The following is a 20,665-nucleotide window of genomic DNA, read 5'->3' on the forward strand; positions in this document are numbered from 1 at the left end:
GACCCACAGATTCAGCAATCAATGCAGCAAGCTCCACTGTCTCTGTCCCTCCACACTCATTACCATGACTGGAATGGGCCAACTCAGCACAAACCACAAGCAGGACATGGAACTTTCTGATCACCATCTGTACTTACGAGCTCAACTATTTTCTGCAGCTCTTGTTCTGACCATTATTCAACAGTTTTTTTGAACTCAAGTCATGCTTCAGCTCATCAGACACCAGAATTAAATTGCTCACTCACACATATGCAACATTAAACAGCAAAATGAAGCCCATTGCTCATTCCACAGTAGCCATGAAACACTTACTATATCCGACTCATTCATCTTAATGGTCATCTTGCTGACTGCATCAGCAGCCTTGTTCACCATCCGAAGGAGGCCAGCACCACTCAGAGCCTGAGTGTTTACTGCTCGTGGCAACTGTAAATCAGATTGAAATGTCAATGTTATACACAACACTGCTCACCAAAAACCATTTGCTTTAATATTTTTCACCCACAGACACAACGGCTAGACAGAGAGTTTTCAGTAGGTTTCTAATTGTAAAAAGTTAACTGTTGGCACACATGACCAATGTCAGATCAACTTTTTATCCTAGCATGTTAAAAAAAAAGTGCAATGATATACACAGTGCCACGACAGTCACCAAGTGCCAAATATGGCCAATTAGAACATCTGGCATGTTAACAGGCAATGGGACTGCTATTCATGTGAGCTGGGTCCACAGTGCAGAATAAATGCCAGTTCTTAGCTGCTCTTTATCAAATTCCCCTGCTGCCTGAGACAGCAGATTCAGTAGCTTATTACATTAGTGACAGCTAAAGAACATGCAGGGCTTGATAGAACAGGGGTACTCCAGGGTACAGAAAAATGGTGACCAGACATCTTTACAAAAGGTCGTGCAAGACTGCATCAGTTTTGGCCCAGTTTGGTTCACCTCTGCAAATAGCTTATTAACAGGCTTGATGGATTAGATGATCTCAGGAAATTCAGTTTTAAACATTTCAGTAAATCACCACTGTACATCATCGCTGCATGCAGCCACAGGAAAGGACAACATCAGTTTGGATAAGCTATACAAATACATGGTGGTGAAGAGAGGTGGAAAAAGAAAAGGAGGTTGGGCCGGAGACTGAGGTTTAATATCCCTGTTCTTCACTGACAAGAGAAGAAAACTAGTTCTATAAAAAGGTGCCGGTGATTGGTCAATATCTGTGGGCAAAAAGACAAGTGATATGTGGACAGAAATTTGACGAGGGTTACAGTGGAAACTGGAAAGAAAGGAAGGGGAACAATATTCCAATATGAGGAGAGGAAGTGAATGTGATGAATCACCAGCAAACTCAATGAAGCAGAAAATGATTAGATACAAGAGATCATCACGAGACGACAATGGAAAGACATTAACAAACAAATGAAGGCACAAATAGACAAGATGGCGATGAGTCACTAACAAAAAAAAGAGGGAACTGTGAACTGGTGAGAAGAAAAAAGGTCAACAGGTAGTCAAACATTAAACATTGAAATGTTCGAAACAGTGGACGCTATCTTTTGATGGAAGGATGGAGCACTAGCAAAAGGTAGCAAACCCTCTTTCACCAAAATGGAGGGCTTTACCTCATCTTTTTCCAAGAATTCTCTCACATCAGGATCCTGTAAGAGTGTGGGGTGCTTGATGATTCTCTGTAGATATCTGGAATAATAACCAGAGGGTTCAGTTCTCTCTGGAGTTAATTCTTTTGAGATTTTGAGAAAGCGACTAAATGTGACCAGGCATCTGTGCACACTTGACTACACTTTCCAGAGTTTACAGATAGACACTTACAATTAACTGCGCGCACAGTCATTACAATACTGTTAACATAATGGACAGCAGTCTGTATTAACCTTTTACAGAAACACACCCTCATTTTAAATGTCAATCTCAAACTCAACAATGCATGGGCCAGAAAGCAGCTGAAGCAAAGCTTCACACTCCCATGTAAATTGTGGATCAGGTGCCACCTAGTGCATAATATGCAGAACTGGTCAGAAACCTGGACCTTCAGGGATACATAAGAAATAGGAGTAGGCCATTTGGCCCTTCCAGCCTGCCCTGCCCAAGATCCTGGCTGATCTTCTATCTCAACTTCACCTTCCTGCACTATCCTCTTAGTGCCCAAAAAATCCCAGTCTTGAATATACTCCATGATTGATCATCTACCACCCTCTGGTAGAGAATCCCAAAGATTCACAACTGTTTGAATGAAAAAATTTCTCATCTCAGTCTTAAATGGCCGACCCGAGACTGTTCTAGATTCCCCAACCAGGTGGTAAATTTCTCAGCATCTAACCTGTCAAACTGCTCAAGAATTTTATATGTTTCAGTGCGATCATCTCTCATTCTTCTAAACTCCAGGGAACATAGGCCTAGTCTACTCAATCTCTTCTCATGGGACAATCCCCATGTCATTGGAACCAGTCTAGTGAAGCTTCATTGCACTCCCTCTAGGGCAAGTATGTTCTTCTTTACGTGAGGAGATCAAAACTACACACACTACTCCAGGAGAGGCTTCATCAATGTCCTGTATAATCATAGTAAGACTTATTTAATCTTATACTCCAATCCCTTTATAATATAAGCTAACACACTATTTATGTTCCTGATTGCATCAACATGGTACAGCAAGCATAGTTCAAGAGTCTCACAGAGGCAAGGAAAAATAATTTCAATGCCTCCATTTTACTAATCTGTTCAACATTGGACACTCTCCACCCCTTTCTCTCTCTGCACCACCCGCACCAGGGAGGCAGAGGAAGTAACCAGCTATAGAATTCCTTAGATATTTTGGGAAGAATGGCAGAATCCCAAGTAGAACTGGACAGTGAATGTAGTGGGCCAATTGGCTTAATGGCAGCCTTTAAGCCATTGAAACCTGCTCTGTGTCAGATGGAACTGCTGAGTTCAAAGATAAAGGTGGCAGTTTATGACTACTAATCTTTCAAGGAAAAACACTGCAGAAACAGGTGGGGCACTAACTCACTATCACCACCATAAAGCTCACTTACAGTGTAGATAAGATACACGACAAAAGGCAAGTGATACTTGGCCATGACAGACTACATCCTAGCAAGCACGGATTTGACTCACACCACTTCAGTTATTAAATGAATTTGAAGTTCTTTTTTAAAGGCTTAAAGGCACATACTGAAGTGGGATGGGGAAAGTTGAAGACAGTAGGAGATTTAATGAGACCAGGAGCTGCATATTTATTTAATTCAGTATACGATTTTACATCAAGCCATCAAAAATCATTGACAGCTGTAAAAGTGAGCTGAATATGCAACCTATCTCTGAAAAAGATTACAAACTCAAAAGCAGCTGAACATGGCCACAGAAAATGGCTTTGGCAATTTTCAGACACTAAACTAGCTTCCATTGGAGAACATAATTTCGTGGCCTGAAGCCTTACTCAGTTCCCAAGGCAGCTAAATAAGTAATGCCATTTTCAACAGCTCCCTGTTCTTCCCCCTTGGCCTTCACCATTGGATCTCTGTGAACAGACATACACAACTGAAGTTGGGTCATCAACACAATTCCCGCAAGTATCCAAAAAAATGGCCCATGATGAATAAGGAAAATCTTTAGAGCTGGCACTGCAACTAACCAGTGCCAATTAAACAACTGTGAAAAGCTTGGATGCAGTGCGTTCACAAAGGGCTGAAGTTGAAAAGTAGCAGTGCATTGCAAAACTGGACACCAACCAATGACGGAGCTGCTGCTGTTTTGAACAAGTAGCCAAGGAAGTTTACAAAAAGCTTTGTAAAAGAAAGCAAACCAATACCATCAGAAACAAGAGCTGAACACCATTAGGTAAAAGGAAAAATATTCCCCTGTGTGCAGCAACAAATTGAGGGGAGAAAAAAACAGGAACAAATCCTTTTACACACTGGGCTGGGGCCAATGGCCAACCCAAAGCATCAAGCTGAACAGGCCTTGTACTACAGAAAGCATCAAAGCCACTGCCAGCATTCCCTTTAAGGTTTAATGGTTGTGCATAACAGTTTTTTTTTTAAGAACAGTATGTGGTTCCTTTAAGTTTTTTGCATGGTCTCACACACACATCGTGCATCCTGGAACAAGGCCTGAATGGAACCTTCCAGGCTGCTGTGCACCCAGTCAGCTTAGCAGCAACATTGGTCACTCACATGCTGCTGAAATTCATTGGATGGTTACAGCACACGATGCGGCCATTCGGCCTGTTGTGTCTGTGCTAGCTCTGTCAGCTCATTTTGAGTGCTCCTATAAAATGTACACAGATTCAACCTAGATTGCAACATCAGCAGATAAAGTGCAAAACTAGGAACTGGGTGTGTTTCTCTTTGTCAATAAGTTTTCACACAAAGGTGGTTAAATGTGGTCACCCCAGCCAGCCAAAACCTGAACATACATACAATCCAGACATGTACAAAGCTATTTCAGCCCAGCACTTTAGCTGAGATTTCTGGGGACCCATGTCTAGCAGTAGGCCCCTGTCATCTGCATTGTTAAATCCGGCAGCAGAATCATGTGGCCCATGGAGTACATTCTATTTTTAGCACCAGAACAAGACCACCAACTTCCATTCCTGCAGCAACCACCTCCGACCTCAATTCAGGCTATCTGCTGCATGAAGGAGCATTTCAACCCCTCACCTCCACTCAACTACTCCAACTCTCACCTGAGCAGCCTCCCAACATCACTTCATCCGCTGCCTGTAATCTATTCCACATCAAACCCCACTCGCCCATAAGCTCCCTTGTCACCAGCTCCTAGGGACCCCCCAAAACCAAAATTCTCAAAAGTTTCACCCCTCTTCAAGTTGCACAACTTCTGTCCGAACTTTCAATTCTTTGACTCCAGGAACCATGCTATTTCCACCTTCAAGTCTCCTTTAAAGCCCTGGTCTCTGACCAAGCTTTTGGTCACCTTTCCTAATCTTTCTGGCTTAACATCACTTGTCCTGAGCTGTAAGGAAAAGATCATAGGATCTTAAGAAATAGGAGAAGTTGGCCCCTTTGAGCCTGCTCTGACATTCAAGATCATGGCTGATGTGGCCTTAACTCCGCTTTCCTGCCTACTCCCCATAACACTGGATTTCCCTGTCGATCATAAACCTTTCAACATTAAAAAAGGTGCTATATGAATGCAGGCTGTTGAAGCTATACTGTGCCTTCTTTGGTTTCCACCAGTTCCATTCAGTGCTCACCTTTCTAATGCAGCTCGCCTCCGTTCGAGGAACTCAGTAGAGGAGGAATCTTCCTTCCCAACTTTCACCTTGGTCATACCTAACCCAAGAGAATCCAGATTAGAAATTTATATCGAGAAAACCAGAGAGATGGTGGAGAAATTGCTTAAGTTGGTTGGCTACATTGTGGTTCTTGTTGTTCAGGGAAAGGGATTTTATTAAAGAGATTCCCCGACACCATTAAATTTGGTTATTACCAAGGATAACATTCCAATTTGACAGTAAGAAGGTTTCCAATTCAAAAGGCCTGGATTTCACTGACAAGTAAATAAGCCTATTACCAAGGCTTGCTGCTAGAAGTTATGAGCATAATGCAGCTTTAGAGCCTGTAGGAAAACATTATGGTCAATTAGAAGTGTCTTTACAACCCTCCCTGCAATTCACCCCCTTCTCTGGAAGACTCGTGTAGAGCAACATTTCTATAGCACACTCATCTGTGGGAAGAGCTACTCTTTGCCTACAAGGGAAGAGGGAAGTAAAGTCACATGCAAACCATTCCCATGGCTCAGCATCAGACCTTGAAATAGATATTTAAGGTTGTTGGAATGGCAGTAGGTGCATGATGGAAAACAACTATGCACTTGAAGAAAACTGCTAGTGTCTTACATTTTTGTATGTGAAATACGGAGGAGGTTTCAAACAGCATGAACTACTCCATTAAATAAAAAGTATCATTCTTCTTTAATCCCTCCTTTCAAAACTGTGATTCTTAAAGAGCCATTTGAAACAGATTTCAGTAAACTCTGAGCCTAGTGCTCTACACCAAACAGTCAGAAGGATGGAAATAAAATGGAATCCCACTTAAACCTGTAATTATGGTCATACCTATTAAGCTCTTCTCAGGAGGTGGAGGGACAATGAAGCCATTCTGTGAATGCTTTTCTGAGAGTCTGTCGTACAATCCAAGAAAATCACTAAATCTTCGCTTTACACTGAAGTCCTTCCTCTTGAACATCGTTAAGCTGGTCTGCAAAGTAAAACACAAAACAATATTAACCACCGCAACATACCAGTTCGAGACTCTGTTCCCAAGATCCAGCATTACCATATGCTGTTAAAGAACCCACACTCTTACCTCAAAAAAACCCCAAAAAGTCAGATAGTTGAGCACTCTCATTGCCCATGTTGTACACTTTTCAGACTATTTACACATACATTACATCACAATGTAATTTAAAATACACAGCAAGCCTTGTATCCTAAACATGTGAACAGAGAACCTTTACTTCAATGGATCAGAGTAGCTACATGATTCACCATGAGTCATATACAGGTATACCACAAAAAGTTATCCAATATGGCAAGTTATCCAAACACTGCTGACACATACCAAAGTGGAGACTTTGTAGGCCATGTATGCAGCCATCCCATCACCTAGTGAAATTAAAAATACAATTATTCCAGGTACATTGTTGCTGCATTATCTCCAAATATCAAACCATCAATATATAATAATGCCAGCAGAGCAGTTCTGCAGGTTAGGCAACAGCAGCAGGGTCCAGCAGGCTGAATACCAATTCACTGATTGCAGGTTTGGACTAAGCAGCTGCAACCTGCCAAATGAAGCCATAAATGTGTTGACCAAGGCAATTTCGCCAGAACTGTGGAGACACCATAGATAAACTCTCAGTTCCACATCCTGACTGATTTACCAGGTCAGCAAGATGCAATACAGCCACTGATCACAGAAATAGGGATAGCACCTGCTCTCTACAATGAGATAGCTACCCTCTTGAAAAGAGGGTAACTAACTAATGTATGCAAACCCTACAGGTTTGACTAGGGGAGGAAAGGACAGGAGCACCAAGATTGGGGTTAATTTGCCCCTTTCTAACTCCCATTTCCATGTTGATTCTTTCCCTGTCACTGCTTGTTTAATGCTGACAGGAATCCCTCAATTACTATGTCAAATTCCAGACTTGTTGGTCTAGAGCTCCTAGATTTACATTCTTAATCCAAGAGCCAGAACTCCCGACTGGAATTTCACACTGGAAAAGGTGAGGCTAATGACAAACACACAGTTTGCTTTCCTTTCACCAGATTCTGGTAGCAGAGACCAAAGGTTGAGGAGGCAACAGGGTGATGGAGAATACCATCAGGCTAAAGTCAAACAGCACCATGAGACCAATACAACACCTGGTCCCAAGGTCAGCACCAGCTTAAAACTGGTCATGTCTCTGCAAAATGTCCACAGTGAGAACTAAGGGACGTAGTCCAAAGTTAAGGAGGTCCAAAGAACATAAGCTCCCATGCTTCAAAATACAAGGAGGTGATAGAATCATGGAAAGGATTATCATTAGAAAAGCGATGGCAAAACAGTAAGCCATGGCAATTGCTCTAAAAAGGACTGGATGGATTTCTGTTAATCAGGGTACAGGACTACCAGTTTCAGAATCACAGCAAATACACAGACTTGGCATGGTAGGTTAAATGGTCCCATAGACTTCATTTCAACTCATTACATTGTTAAATAATCCTTCCTATCACTTGATCAGAGATCATTTGCTGCAAATAGTTTACATTCATCAGGTTGGCATAAACTACGTGAACTGCAACCTACAATGCAAGGTGGTCACATTGAGCAGCCACATTAATTGCCAACATGATAAAAACGTCACAGATGTTGGGCTCTGGACTGAAATACAGGAAGTGCTCTCACTCACTCTAGTCACCCAATCACTTATTCTCAGATAATTCTCAAATTAGGGACTGGCATGTTTGGTATTTAGACACACCCACTGACATGTCATCACTGCGCTCCATACTTCATAGCATCGCAAGTAGTTACTGACCTCCCCTAATCAAGAGGTCCCATCTTTCAACCCAAGCAGCCTTTAATGAAATTGCACATATTTAAAACTTCTGTAGAAGTTCTGTCCAAGAAGCACCTGAGTGACAAATTTCCAGGCAGATACAGTTTCTGATCCATGAAAGATTAAATTAGTGGCAAATATTGAATCACATAGGTGAATCCCATAGGTGCAGCCAGCCTCCTCTTATGCTGCCATTAGTACTATGCTGTGTGTGAAGGAGAACTCTGCCCTGATTTTTCCCCCCATGTTCCATTTCTTGGGACGAGCCTGGCCTCTGCTCAGAGCCTCCCCATAGTCATAGCTCTGATTAGGAACTCAATGGAGAAGCTCACCCCACAGCAAGTCAGCATTATGTCCCTGTATAGTCAGTGCCATCACCCCAAGTTTTAAAAATTAAGACAAGTGGAGCCCTCAATCTACAGGAGTACCAAAGTCAGTGTCATTAGGATCTGACTGATGCTTATACTGCAGGAAGGGAAAGAGAAATAAAAGACAGTGCATTGGTACATGGCATGGATGGCTAATATCAGAACGTGGACTGGCCTCTCTTTTGGACAGGCAGTGAGGGCAGCAGAGAATAGAAATCAGCGGAGAAAGATTGTTCACAGTGTGGCCAATCCTTAGAATGAGGACAGATGAAAGACAAGACAAGCATTCACCACTGGCTACCAGTCGTTTACAGAGACCATTAGAATTAGAGAAAGCAGCACAAAGTGTATTAACCTACACTAGAAACACGTGATCTCAAACAGTTAAGCTGACCACAGGCACATCACTTTCCCTGAACCTAAACTAATCTTGGGACAGAAACAGGATCATTGACTTACCCACTTTCTCTGGCTCAGTAACTGTAACTTTCATGTCAAATTGATCCTCCTCCTCTTCTACTTCTTCCTCCTCCAGCTGCCAAGGGAATGAAACAAATGCATTACAGTCAGTATCCCAGCCAAAAGACATACAAATCTAGAAGAACAGACAATTTCAAGTGTCCTTTTAAACTGCCTCAGGAAAGTACAACTGAGATGAGGGAAAAGAATAAAATGCTTAGTTCATCAGAGCACCCAATGAACCTGTTAACAGTCTCCACATAATGCCCCAAAGGGCCAACTAGTGGCAAGCTGAGCTGCACAGACCTGAAAGCTCCAATTTAACACACTAGCCTATACGGAATTAACTCCTGGTAAAGAAAATAATGTTGGGTTCAACACTCCATTAGGAAGGGAGGGGAAAAAAAGCCCATGGTTTCAGCTGCTCACTATCCAGTAAATCCAGTGAATGTAGCATTAGGGGTAGCTGTAGCAACCCTCTCTAATCTGTCTTGCCATAAATTTACTAACACAACTGTAAAAATGCAGAAGACAGAGGGATTAGCATGCGAGCTCCAGCAAATGCTGACCCTGGCCCATTTGTATGGGTGATTGGTGCAGGTTCTGAAACACCTTGTGCTATTGCCATAGTGAATAGCTCAGGGTGCCTGTCTATCCATTTAGTGCCACTGGAACTTGGATCAGGAGCCAGAACTCAAGAACGCTGTAAAATGATGCACTGTCCTATACTGATGAGCAACATGTAGTATTTGGCTCATTAAAGCGAAATTACCTTTCACTTAAAGCAGAGAAAAACAAGGATACATTCAACTGTGGGAGGAAGTGTGGGGAAAGGAGAAGTGGGATGATATTTAAAAGCCAATTTTCTCAAAAGTTAAGTTAAAGGTGCAACTCCTACTCCAAGGTCTAGAGTTCATAACATTTAAAAGACTTCAAACTGAATCCTTACCTCTTGGTATATTTTAGTCTGGGATTGTATAGCAGAACCAGGTGGAACTGTTACTGTCAGACCAGCAGCGGATGGTTTAGTTTGATTGTCATTTTGAGGGCTGTCCAGAGATAACTCCACAGTGGCTTCTGCAATGAGACAGCTTTCAATATAACATGCTACTGCCACACACATCGCCCTCACTATGTTTTACTACAATGAAAGGACCTATATCTTTTACAAGTTGAAGCGGCATTGCCATTACACCAAAGATACCTGATCTCCTGCTACAGGCTGGGACTCTCAATCCCAATAGAACAGTTCTCGTTGTGTAGCCCAGAAGCACCTGTATACCCTGTGACTCCAACAGATGTGCTGCTCTGTATATTTCTGGGCTTTAATTCACAACTGTGATGCTTCCTGAACTGGAACAACAGTAATCTCGTCCTATAGTTTTAATAGATTTCTCAACCTTGTAACTCTTCACCTCACCATGCAGCTTGGGCAAAAAGCAGCTGGTTCCCACTCAACAAATGTTCAGCATGGCACAAGTTCAGATGTTCAACATTGGGTCACAACTACAGATCCTGCTCCTTTAGTGATCGTGTACTGCAACTTGTGAACATTTCTGGCCACACCTGTCATGGGAGGCACTGCATGGGATTGCAGTGCTCAGAGAAGATTTATTAAGTATAATCTTACCCTAGAGAATATCACTTGAGACAAACTTTGGGGTTGAGGTTTGCAGGTGCCTGAAGCCCTTCTTGAATAGAAATTTCAATGCAAGATCTCCTAAATGTTAAAAGTAAGCTGGCTTTTAATATACAAAACACAACAGCCTATCCAAAGCAAGGCAGTTGTTAAGTGGCCCATTGTCAGCCCCAGGGCTGCTCTGTAAGAGTTCCTCAAGGCAGTTTCCTAGACCCAACCATCTTCAACTGCTCCAATGACCTTCCCTCCATAAAGTCAGGAGTGGGGACATTCACTGATGATTGCCTTGTTTTCAGTGCTTAGATAATGAAGTAGTCCATGCCCACAAGCAGCAAGATGTGGCAAGTAATAGTCATGCCAGGCAATGACCATCTCCAACGAGAAAGTCCAACTAATTTCCCTAAACACTCAATGGTATTACCATCAACAACCTGGAGTTACCACTGACCAGAAGCTGAACTGGACCAGACACGTAGATACTGTGGCTACAAGAGCAGCTCAGAGGCTGGGTAACCCAAGTAGAGAACTCTCAACATTTATATACCGAAAATATGGCACAGCCATGGCCTGTATTATTGCCACCAGAAAATCAATATGAAGGAAGCAAACTGCATGCCAGTAAGGTGGTTCTCAAGATTAGCAAGAGCCAGAGGGAGGGATGGAGCCCATTCACTCATGGTCAGGACTGATGACACAATTAATAATAGGAAACCAACATTTTGATTGCAAATTTGAAATGTAGCCAATATAAAAAACACGTCATCCACAAGCATCTGCTTACGTCAAGTGCAAAGTAATTCCAAGAGAGTCCTCTCTGTACCAGTCAGGTGCCAGAGTCCCCACAGGGCTGGTTGGCTGTCCTGGATGTTAAAGAGATTTTACAAGAAGAAACAAAATTACTGGAATTTTAAACCCATTACCTGCAAAAATATCTTGCTCGTCATCATCAGAGTGGATACCATTCGTCTTGGAGTTGCTGCAGGGAGTCTTTCTGGAATCCATCTCCGAAGGGCAGGTCTAAAAAAATACATTAAAATTCACTTAACGGAAGTTAGAAGCACTAGAACATGAACAAACAGCTTTTTAAAAAGTGACAACAGAGGTTAATACAAGCACACACACTTGACCAGCAAAATCACGGATCAGCTTTGCTGTTTGAGGCCCACAAATTGCCCATTTATATCCCAACAGGGCACCTGCTATCTGGTATTGCCCCTCAGCGTACACTTCCAAGCACTTATCCCACTCAGAGGAAATATAAAGAAGGGCTTCCTGTAAACCTCACTATTCCCTCAATTCATCTCATGGATAAACACTGACATTCATCACAGACACTTTACTCGAGGCCTCAATTTACTGAATCAGGTTTCCAGGCGAGCAACTCTTAATTGGCTGCCTTGTTCAATTAAAGAAACTTCCGATTAAAGGATTCAACCCTCTCTATCCAAAAAATTCACTTTTTATTAAAAGCTATTTTGCAAGGGGGCAAGAAAAAGGAGAAGAGGACAGGTGGTAAGGATGGAAAAGGGAAGCTCAAGTGGTTTGCACACTGCAGTGAGCTTAAAAAGCAACTAGAGAAATAATATTACTAACAAAACAAAAACAGAATTACCTGGAAAAACTCAGCAGGTCTGGCAGCATCGGTGGAGAATAAATCAGTTAACGTTTCGAGTCTTCATGACCCTTCGGCAGAACTGAGTATAGTTAGGAGAAAGGTGAAATATAAGCTGGTCTAAGGTGGGGGGGGCGGGGGGAGAGAGAAGTTGAGGGTGGGATGATTGTGGAGATAAGCAAGCAGTGATAGGAGCAGATAATCAAAAGATGTCACAGACAAAAGGATCAAAGAGGTGTTGAAGGTGGTGATAATAATATGATCAATAAACAGAGGTTAGAGAGTAGGAAGAGAATGAAAGCAAAATAGATCAAAACTCCAGGCACACCATTCTGCCACTAAACACCAGGAGTTTGAAGTGGCTGAGGTCATACAGACATACCAAGCTCCAATTACCGCCATAACCTTGCTCAGGATATCTTCAAGTGATCCACCTAAAATGTGGGCAATCCTGCTAGAAACTCAATCTGCGAGATTAGGGGGAAGCATCAAGGTTCTCTCCATTCCCACTACAAGCCTACACCCACAGGAATGGCAGAATAAAACACAAACTAAACCTGCCTTCAGCAGCAGAGGGAATCATGATTAAGGCGCCCTACTACCATACTTGACAAAAATGGCGAGACTTAGCTGCCGTATACCAACCTCTCCTCCCTCACTTCAATTCTAAATCAGTTGGAGTGGAACTGTTCCCTACTGATCTTACAATTAACAATCCACTCAATTCAAAACATCATTTAAGTCAAATCACATGAATGTACAGGACTATCAAACCATAAGATGTAGGAGTAGGCCATTTGGCCCATCGAGTCCGCTCTGCCATTCAATGAGATGATGGCTGATCTGATAACCCTCAACACCAACCTCCTGCCTTTTCCCCATAGCCCTCGATTCCCTTACTGATTAAAAATCTGTCTATCTCAGCCTTCAACATACTTAACGACGCAGCCTCTACAGCCCTCTGCTGTAAAGGATTCCACAGATTGACTACCCTCAGAAGAAATTCCTCCTCATCTCTGTCTTAAATGGGTGAAACATATAACCCTTACTCTGAGATTATGCTCTCTGGTCCTAGACTCTCCCACAAGGGGAAACAACCTCTCAGCATCTACCCTGTCAAGCCCCCTAAGAATCTTATATGTTTCAATAAGGTTGCCTCTCATTCTTCTAAACTCTAATAAGTACAGGCCCAACCTACTCAACCTCTCCTCATAAGAAAATCCCTCCATACCCAGGATCAACCTAGTGAACCTTCTCTGGACTGCCTCTAATGCCAGTATATATTTCCTTAGATAAGGGGACCAAAACTTTTCACAGTATTCTACATGTGGTGTACAGTATTCTACATGTGGTGTACAGTATTCTACGTGGTGTACAGTATTCTACGTGGTGTACAGTATTCTACGTGGTGTACAGTATTCTACGTGGTGTACAGTATTCTACATGTGGTGTACAGTTATAGCAAGACTTCCCTATTTTTGTACTCCATTGCCTTTGAAATGAAGGCCAACATTTCATTTGCCTTACCTATTACCTGCTGCTTGTATGCTAGCTTTTTGCGATTCATGCACAAGGACCCCCAAATCCCTCTGTGCTGCAGCCTTCTGCAGGCTCTCTATTTAAATAATATTCAGCTCCTCTATTCTTCCAGCCAAAGTGCATAACCTCACATTTTCCCACATATTCCATCTGCCAAGTTTTTGTCCACTCACTTAACCTGTCTATATCCCTCTGCAGGGATCATCCTCATCACTTGCCTCCCCACCTATTTTAGTGTCATCCGCAAACTTGGCGGTAGTACATTCACTTCCCTCATCCAAGTCATTAATATATATTGTAAATAATCGTGGCCCTAGCACTGATCCCTGTGGCACTCCACTAGTTACAGATTGCCATCCTGAAAATGACCCTTTATCCCAGCTCTCTGTCCTCTATTGGTTAGCCAATCCTCTATCCATGCTAATATACCACCCCCCAATACCATGGGCTCTTATCTTAAGTAGCCTTTTGGAAATCCAAATATATTACATCTACTAGTTCCCCTTTATCTATCCTGCTTGTTACCACCTCAAAGAATTCCAATAAAATTGTCAGGCATGATTTCCCCTTCATGAAGACATGCTGACTCTGCTTGATTATATTATGCATTTCTAAATGCTCTGCTACTACATCCTTTATAATTTTTTGTTTTATTCATTCATGGGATGTGGGCTTCACTGGCTGTGTCGGTGAGCAGGTTATTGCTAAGCAAGTGCCGCTTGATAGCACTGCCCATGACCTCTTCCATTACTTTGCTGATGATGGAGAGTAGACTGATGGGGCAGTAACTGGCCGGGTTGGATTTGTCCTGCTTTCTGTGTGCAGGACGTACCTGGGCAATTTTCCACATAGCCAGGTAGATGCCAGTGTTGTAGTTGTACTGAAACAGCTTGGCTAGGGGCATGGCAAGTTCTGGAGCACAAGTCTTCAGTACTAATAGACTAATATTTTCCCAATGAGAGATGTTAAGCTAACTGACCAATAGTTACCTAATTTTTGTCTTCCTCCCTTTATGAATAAGGGTGTTACATTGGCAGTTTTCCAATCCTCTGGGACTTTTCCAGAATCTAAGGATTCTTGGAAGATGTACTACCAGTGCATCCACTATCTCTGTAGCTACTTCCTTTAATATCCTAGGATGCAACCCATCAGGTCCCTTTAGCCCCAGTAATTTTCCCTAGTGCCTTTTCTCTAGTGATATTTATTGTATTTATTTCCTCTCCCACCTTTTGCCCCTTGATTATTTAGTATCTTTGGAATGCTATTAGTATCTTCTACCGTGAAGACTGATACAAAGTATTTATTCAACTCCTCTGCCATTTCCTGGTTCCCCATTATTTCCCCTGCCTCATTCTCTAAGAGGCCAATGTTCACTTTGGCTTCTCTCTTCCTTATTATATACTTAAAGAATATATATCACCTCTTTGCTTAAGGGCAACAAATTCAGCACCTTAAATCAGTGCTCTTTGTTAATGATTTTCCTACCATTGAAAACAGTTTCTCCTTTATTACTATAACTAAACCATTCATAACTTTTAAGGCCTCAAATCTCCTCTTAACCTTATCTGCTCCAAGGAGAACAACCCCTTACTTACCACCTCACTGTCCAATTTTATATTACTTACTCGTTTACCCTGAAAATTTAATTCCCTCCTTCTTTATTATTTTTGGTCATCTTTTATTGGCTTTTAAAACTTTCCCAATCATCTGGTTTACCACTAATCTTTGCCACATCGTATGTTTCTTCTTTCACTTTGATACTATCCTTAACTTCCTTGGTTAATCCCCTTCCTAGAATCCTTCTTCCTCACTGGGATCTCTTTATTGTGAGTCATGAATTATTTTCTTAAACGTCTGCCATTGCTCATCAACCATCTTTTCTGCTAAGCTCCTTTCCCAGTCCACTCTAGCCAACTCTGCCCTCATTCCATTGTAATTACCCTTATTTAAGTTTAGCACAGTTGTTTCTGACCCAAGTTTCTCACACAAACTAAATGCTAGATTCTACCACGCTATGGTCGCTGTTTCCTTTTACTCTGAGGTCATTTATTAAACTTGCCTCATTACATTCAAAATAGCCTGATCCCTGGTTGGATCCTCAACATATTGTTCTAGGAAACTGTCCCGAATACACTCTGAATTCTTGCTCGTGGCTACCTCTGCCAATTTGATTTTCCCAATATACATGAAGATTAAAGTCACCCATGATTAATGTGCTGCCTTTTTTACATGCCCTCATTGTCTCCTGATTTATTCTCTGTCCTACAGTATAGCTACTGTTAGGGGGTCTATAGACCACTCCCACCAGTGTCTTCTTCCCCTTGCTATTTCTTACCTCCACCCACATGGATTCTACATCTTACGATCCAAGATCATTTCTTGCTATCTACATCCCCACTTGTTTAATTAAATTCATTACAAAAGTTGATTGGTTTCAAATGCAAATATTGGCTGAGTTTCCATACTATTCTCAAAAAAAAACTTCAATGTTCAAATTATGGAATAACCAAAATACTGAGTCTGGAGTTTGATACCTGAAAGTCTACAAAGGGTCTCTACCATGAAAAAAGCTTTTCTTCTTCTATTGGATTTTGGATGTCCTACATTGTATATTTATTTAACTGATTGCTAACTACTTAGAAGGTTCAGGGAAAGAAGTCAAATCACCTATGGTGAGACTTTGGATATCAACAGCAGTATCAAGATAGGAAGATACACAGAAGTGATGCTGTAACTGAATGACAGAACAGGTTCAAGTGGTTAATTGGCCTATCTGATTTGTATGGGATATGGGATGTTAAGGATGGAGAATGGGAATTCAGACACACAGTATCCAGGTTACAGATTTGGAATTTTTAACAAGAAGAATAGAATGTGATCTGAGTCTGCACAAACAGTGGCCTTGCTCACTGCTGTGTCGTATAGCCTCTCAGTACACCCAAATGTAAAGCTTCACTAATGTACTCAGGACACTAACTGGTAAACTCACTCGTACCAAAGATGGCTGGCAGGGAGATATCCCACACTGGTATGGTATTATTTGTAAGGTTAGTGCTGAGGTACTTTATTAGGGCAAAGTAGCTGACTGTTATATTTGACAGAATGGTTGGAGGCAGATAGAGCAGGAAGACCTCAGGTTCAATCCTGAGCCTGTGCTGAACTTGCTAACCTTAAGCAAAGAGGTGGTGGGCAGGGTGCAACTGGTTTGCTTTTGTTCCCCTCCTCCCATACCTGCTTGCAACCTGATCATTTGGTAGCCAACTCATACTGGAGGTGTGAATCATACAGCACGGAAAGAGTCCACTCAGCCCACTGTGTCCTACGTAGACCTATCCTATTGATTTCACTTCTCAGTTCTTTCCCAATAGTTCCGTAAAAAATTATTTTCAAATACATATTTAATTCCCTCTTGAACCTGTTTCCACCATCCTTTCAGATCACAAATCACTTTATATAAAAAAACATTTCCTCATCTCCTCTCTGGTTCTTTTAATAATCACCTTAAAATCGGTGCCCTCTGTTACTGATTTTCCTACCATTGGAAACAGTTTCTCCTTAATTACTCCAAACCATTCATAACTTTAAAGGCCTCAAATCTCCTCTTAACCTTCTCTGCTCCAAGGAGAACAACCCCAGCTTCTCCAGTCTATCCACATCACAGAAGTCTCTAGTACCACTCTAGCAAATCTCTTCTGAACCCTTACCAAGACTTTGACATCCTCCCTAAAGTGTACTGCCCAGAACTGAATATAGGATTTGATCTGCTGTGATGTCTACTGCGGTCAAACAGCTCATCAACAATCATCAGCAACGCTCACAAATTAAAGGCCATTTGAGAAAGATAGAGTATGACTATAGCCCGACTATAGCTCATCAACAATCATCAGCAATGCTCACAAATTAAAGGCCATTTGAGTAAGATAGAGTACAACTATAGCCCACGAAACCTGACTCCAGCAAGGAAAGAGAGAAACAAGGAATGTATATGACTTTTTAAAAGTAGTCAACTTTTACATTAGTCACATACCCACAACAGCTTCCCCTACATTACACCAAGATTCACAGTTGTTTCAAGTGCAATTAAAACCCAAAACATCTGTACAAGTCATACCTGACAGGAGGGAATGTTAAACAAGTCAACATCAGCACTGTAAAATCTCCTATGCCTTGGTGCCTAGATTCAGCCCCTTCAGCACAACTACTAGCTTATTTTGAATGAACAGCAAGGAAAAATTCCTGTTACAGATGATCTTTGGATCATTTTAAAGTACAATCACACAGGAAGGGCCCCAAGGGGCCCAGTATGTAGCGCAGCTTTAGCTATTAGTAAGATTGGGACCCTAGCAGCCATGGTTAAACTACAAGGCTCCATTGAGTGGATTGACATCAAGTCCAGTAAAACAAAACCTCCAAACTGACCTAAATATACCCATACTCTATTGTATGAAGCAACCAGCCCTGACAAGTAGAATTCATCTCCCCACTTTACCAGCTACACCCAAACCCTGCAATTTGATCTCCTTTGCAGTCTGGAGTGAAATATAGCATGTCTGTATCATAATTCTCACAAATTTCCACAATGGGAAGCATGCAGCATGGAATACAAAAGGATATTTTCAAAAGCAGTGCATGGATTTTCTGCAAAGCCAAGTATAACTGTGAATATAGGGGTTTTCTCTCAGTAATGGATACAGGGCTATGTTCAAAGAGAAAGTGGGGAAGGAACACATTCCTTCCAACTCTCAACTCCAGTGTCTGATAAATTTCCTTCCTTATAGAGTAGCATTGTTCAAAAAACCTGGAACTCCCCTCCTAACAGCACTGTGAGGGTACCTACACATGGGCTGCAGTGGTTCAAGAAGGCAGCTCACCGCCACCTTCTCAAGGTCAATTAGGGATGGGCACAGTACATGTTGGCCTAGCCAGTGATGCCTACATCCCATGAAAGAATAATTACCAGAAGTAGAGAGCCAATATTTGAGTGTTATTCATAGGACAAGTTACACAGTTTTCTTGAATTTCTTAGAGAGGGAGGGGAGGCAGAGGCAGCTGTGACGTAGTAGTAATATTACTGGATTAATAATCCAAAGGCCCAGGCTAATACCCTGGGGACACAGGTTCAAATCTCACCACAGCAGCTGGTGTTCAATTAATAAATCTGGAATATAACCCTAGTTATAGTATAAAGCATATGCTGCTTCATATACTATATGCTTTATTAACTGCTCTCTCAACATACCCTGCCATCTTCAATGACCTATGTACGTATGCACCCAGGTGTCTCTGTTCCTGCAGCTCCTTTTGAGGCTCTCCCTTTATTTTATATTGTCTCACCATATTTTTCCTGCCAAAAGGAATAACCTCACACTTCTCTGCATTGAACTTCATCTGCCACTTGTCTTCCCAATCCACCAACATGTCTTTGTCCTTATGAAGTTCAGGACTATCCCCATCACAGTTGACAATATTTCCAACCTTCGTGTCATCTGCAAATTTTGAAATCGTGCCTTGAACATCACAGTCTAGGTCGTTAATATATACCAGAAAGAGCAAGGGTCCCAACACTGACCCCTGGGGAAGTCCACCACAAACCTTCCTCCAAAGTTAAAAACAACCATTGATCACTACTCTCTGTTTCCTGTCACTCAGCCAATTTCTTATCCAAGTGCTTACTTTCCCTTTTATTCCATGACCTAGAACTTTGCTCAAGTCTGTTTTGTGGCACCATATCAAACGCCTTTTCAAAATCCATATACACATCAACAGCATTTCTCTTATCAACATTCTCTGTTACCTCCTCAAAAAAACTCCAGCAAGTTAGTTAAACCTGATTTTCCCTTAATGAATCCATGTTGGCTTTCCATAATTATCCTGTACTTGTCTAAGTGACTACTGATTTGATCTCGTACTATAGTACCCAAAGGTTCCCTACCACTGAGTCAAACTGATGGTCTGCAGTTGCCAGCTTAATCCTTGCACCCCTGAATGTCATTGCCATTGACTGTCATAACATTCCATCTGGTTCACTGGTGCCCTTTCATGAAGGAAATCTGCCATGCTAACTGGATGGCCCACGTCACTCCAGACCCTCAGCAATATGACTGACTCTTAACTACCCCCTAAAAAGGCCTAATAAGCCACTTAGTTCAAGGGCAATTCCCTCCCCACCCCCAAACTTCCCCTCTCCACACCATCCCTCCCCGCCCCCTCCCTTTCTCCCCCCAATCCCTCCCTCCCCCTACCCACTCCTCCGCTGCCCCCTCCCCTCCTCTCTCCTCCCCTGCTGCCCCCTCCGCTCCCCCCTGCCCCCTCCTCCTCTCCCCACTCCCCCTGCCCCCTCCTCTCGCCCTGCCACCTCCTCTCTCCCATCGCCCTCTCCTCTCCTCTTCTCTCCCCCTGCCCCCTCCTCTTCCCCTGCTCCCTCTCCTCCCCTCTGCCCCATCCTCTCCCCCCCTCCCCTCCCCCCTCCTCCCCTCTGCCCCCTCCCCTCCTCCCCTCCTCTCCCCTCTCCCCTCCCCCCTCTCCCCTCCCTCCTGCCCCCTCCTCTCCCCTCCCCCCTCTCCCCTCCCTCCCGCCCCCCTCCTCTCCCCTCTCTGCCCCCCTCCTCTCCCCTCTCCGCCCCCCTCCTCTCCCCTCTCCGCCCCCCTCCTCTCCCCTCTCCGCCCCCCTCCTCTCCCCTCTCTGCCCCCCTCCTCTCCCCTCTCCGCCCCCCTCCTCTCCCCTCTCCGCCCCCCTCCTCTCCCCTCTCCGCCCCCCTCCTCTCCCCTCTCCGCCCCCCTCCTCTCCCCTCTCCGCCCCCCTCCTCTCCCCTCTCCGCCCCCCTCCTCTCCCCTCTCCGCCCCCCTCCTCTCCCCTCTCCGCCCCCCTCCTCTCCCCTCTCCGCCCCCCTCCTCTCCCCTCTCCGCCCCCCTCCTCTCCCCTCTCCGCCCCCCTCCTCTCCCCTCTCCGCCCCCCTCCTCTCC

The 20,665-nt window shown here is 43.2% G+C and overlaps 1 protein-coding gene across 1 annotated transcript in view; it reads right to left on the reverse strand.

Moving 5' to 3' along the window:
• Positions 1–20,665, reverse strand: part of LOC144670063 (sorting nexin-1-like) — a 31,595-nt gene that overhangs the window by 8,324 nt on the left and 2,606 nt on the right. Inside the window, exons 2-9 of the mRNA XM_078532446.1 lie at positions 11,473–11,569; positions 9,863–9,990; positions 8,914–8,989; positions 6,604–6,647; positions 6,099–6,240; positions 5,235–5,313; positions 1,624–1,699; positions 313–426 (exon numbers count right to left, since the gene is read on the reverse strand). Of these exons, the coding sequence (XP_078388572.1) occupies positions 313–426; positions 1,624–1,699; positions 5,235–5,313; positions 6,099–6,240; positions 6,604–6,647; positions 8,914–8,989; positions 9,863–9,990; positions 11,473–11,569 (756 nt within the window). The remainder of the gene's footprint in view (positions 1–312; positions 427–1,623; positions 1,700–5,234; positions 5,314–6,098; positions 6,241–6,603; positions 6,648–8,913; positions 8,990–9,862; positions 9,991–11,472; positions 11,570–20,665) is intronic.

This window comes from Cetorhinus maximus, chromosome 30, assembly GCF_964194155.1.
Source record: "Cetorhinus maximus chromosome 30, sCetMax3.hap1.1, whole genome shotgun sequence".
Lineage (NCBI taxonomy): Eukaryota > Metazoa > Chordata > Chondrichthyes > Lamniformes > Cetorhinidae > Cetorhinus > Cetorhinus maximus.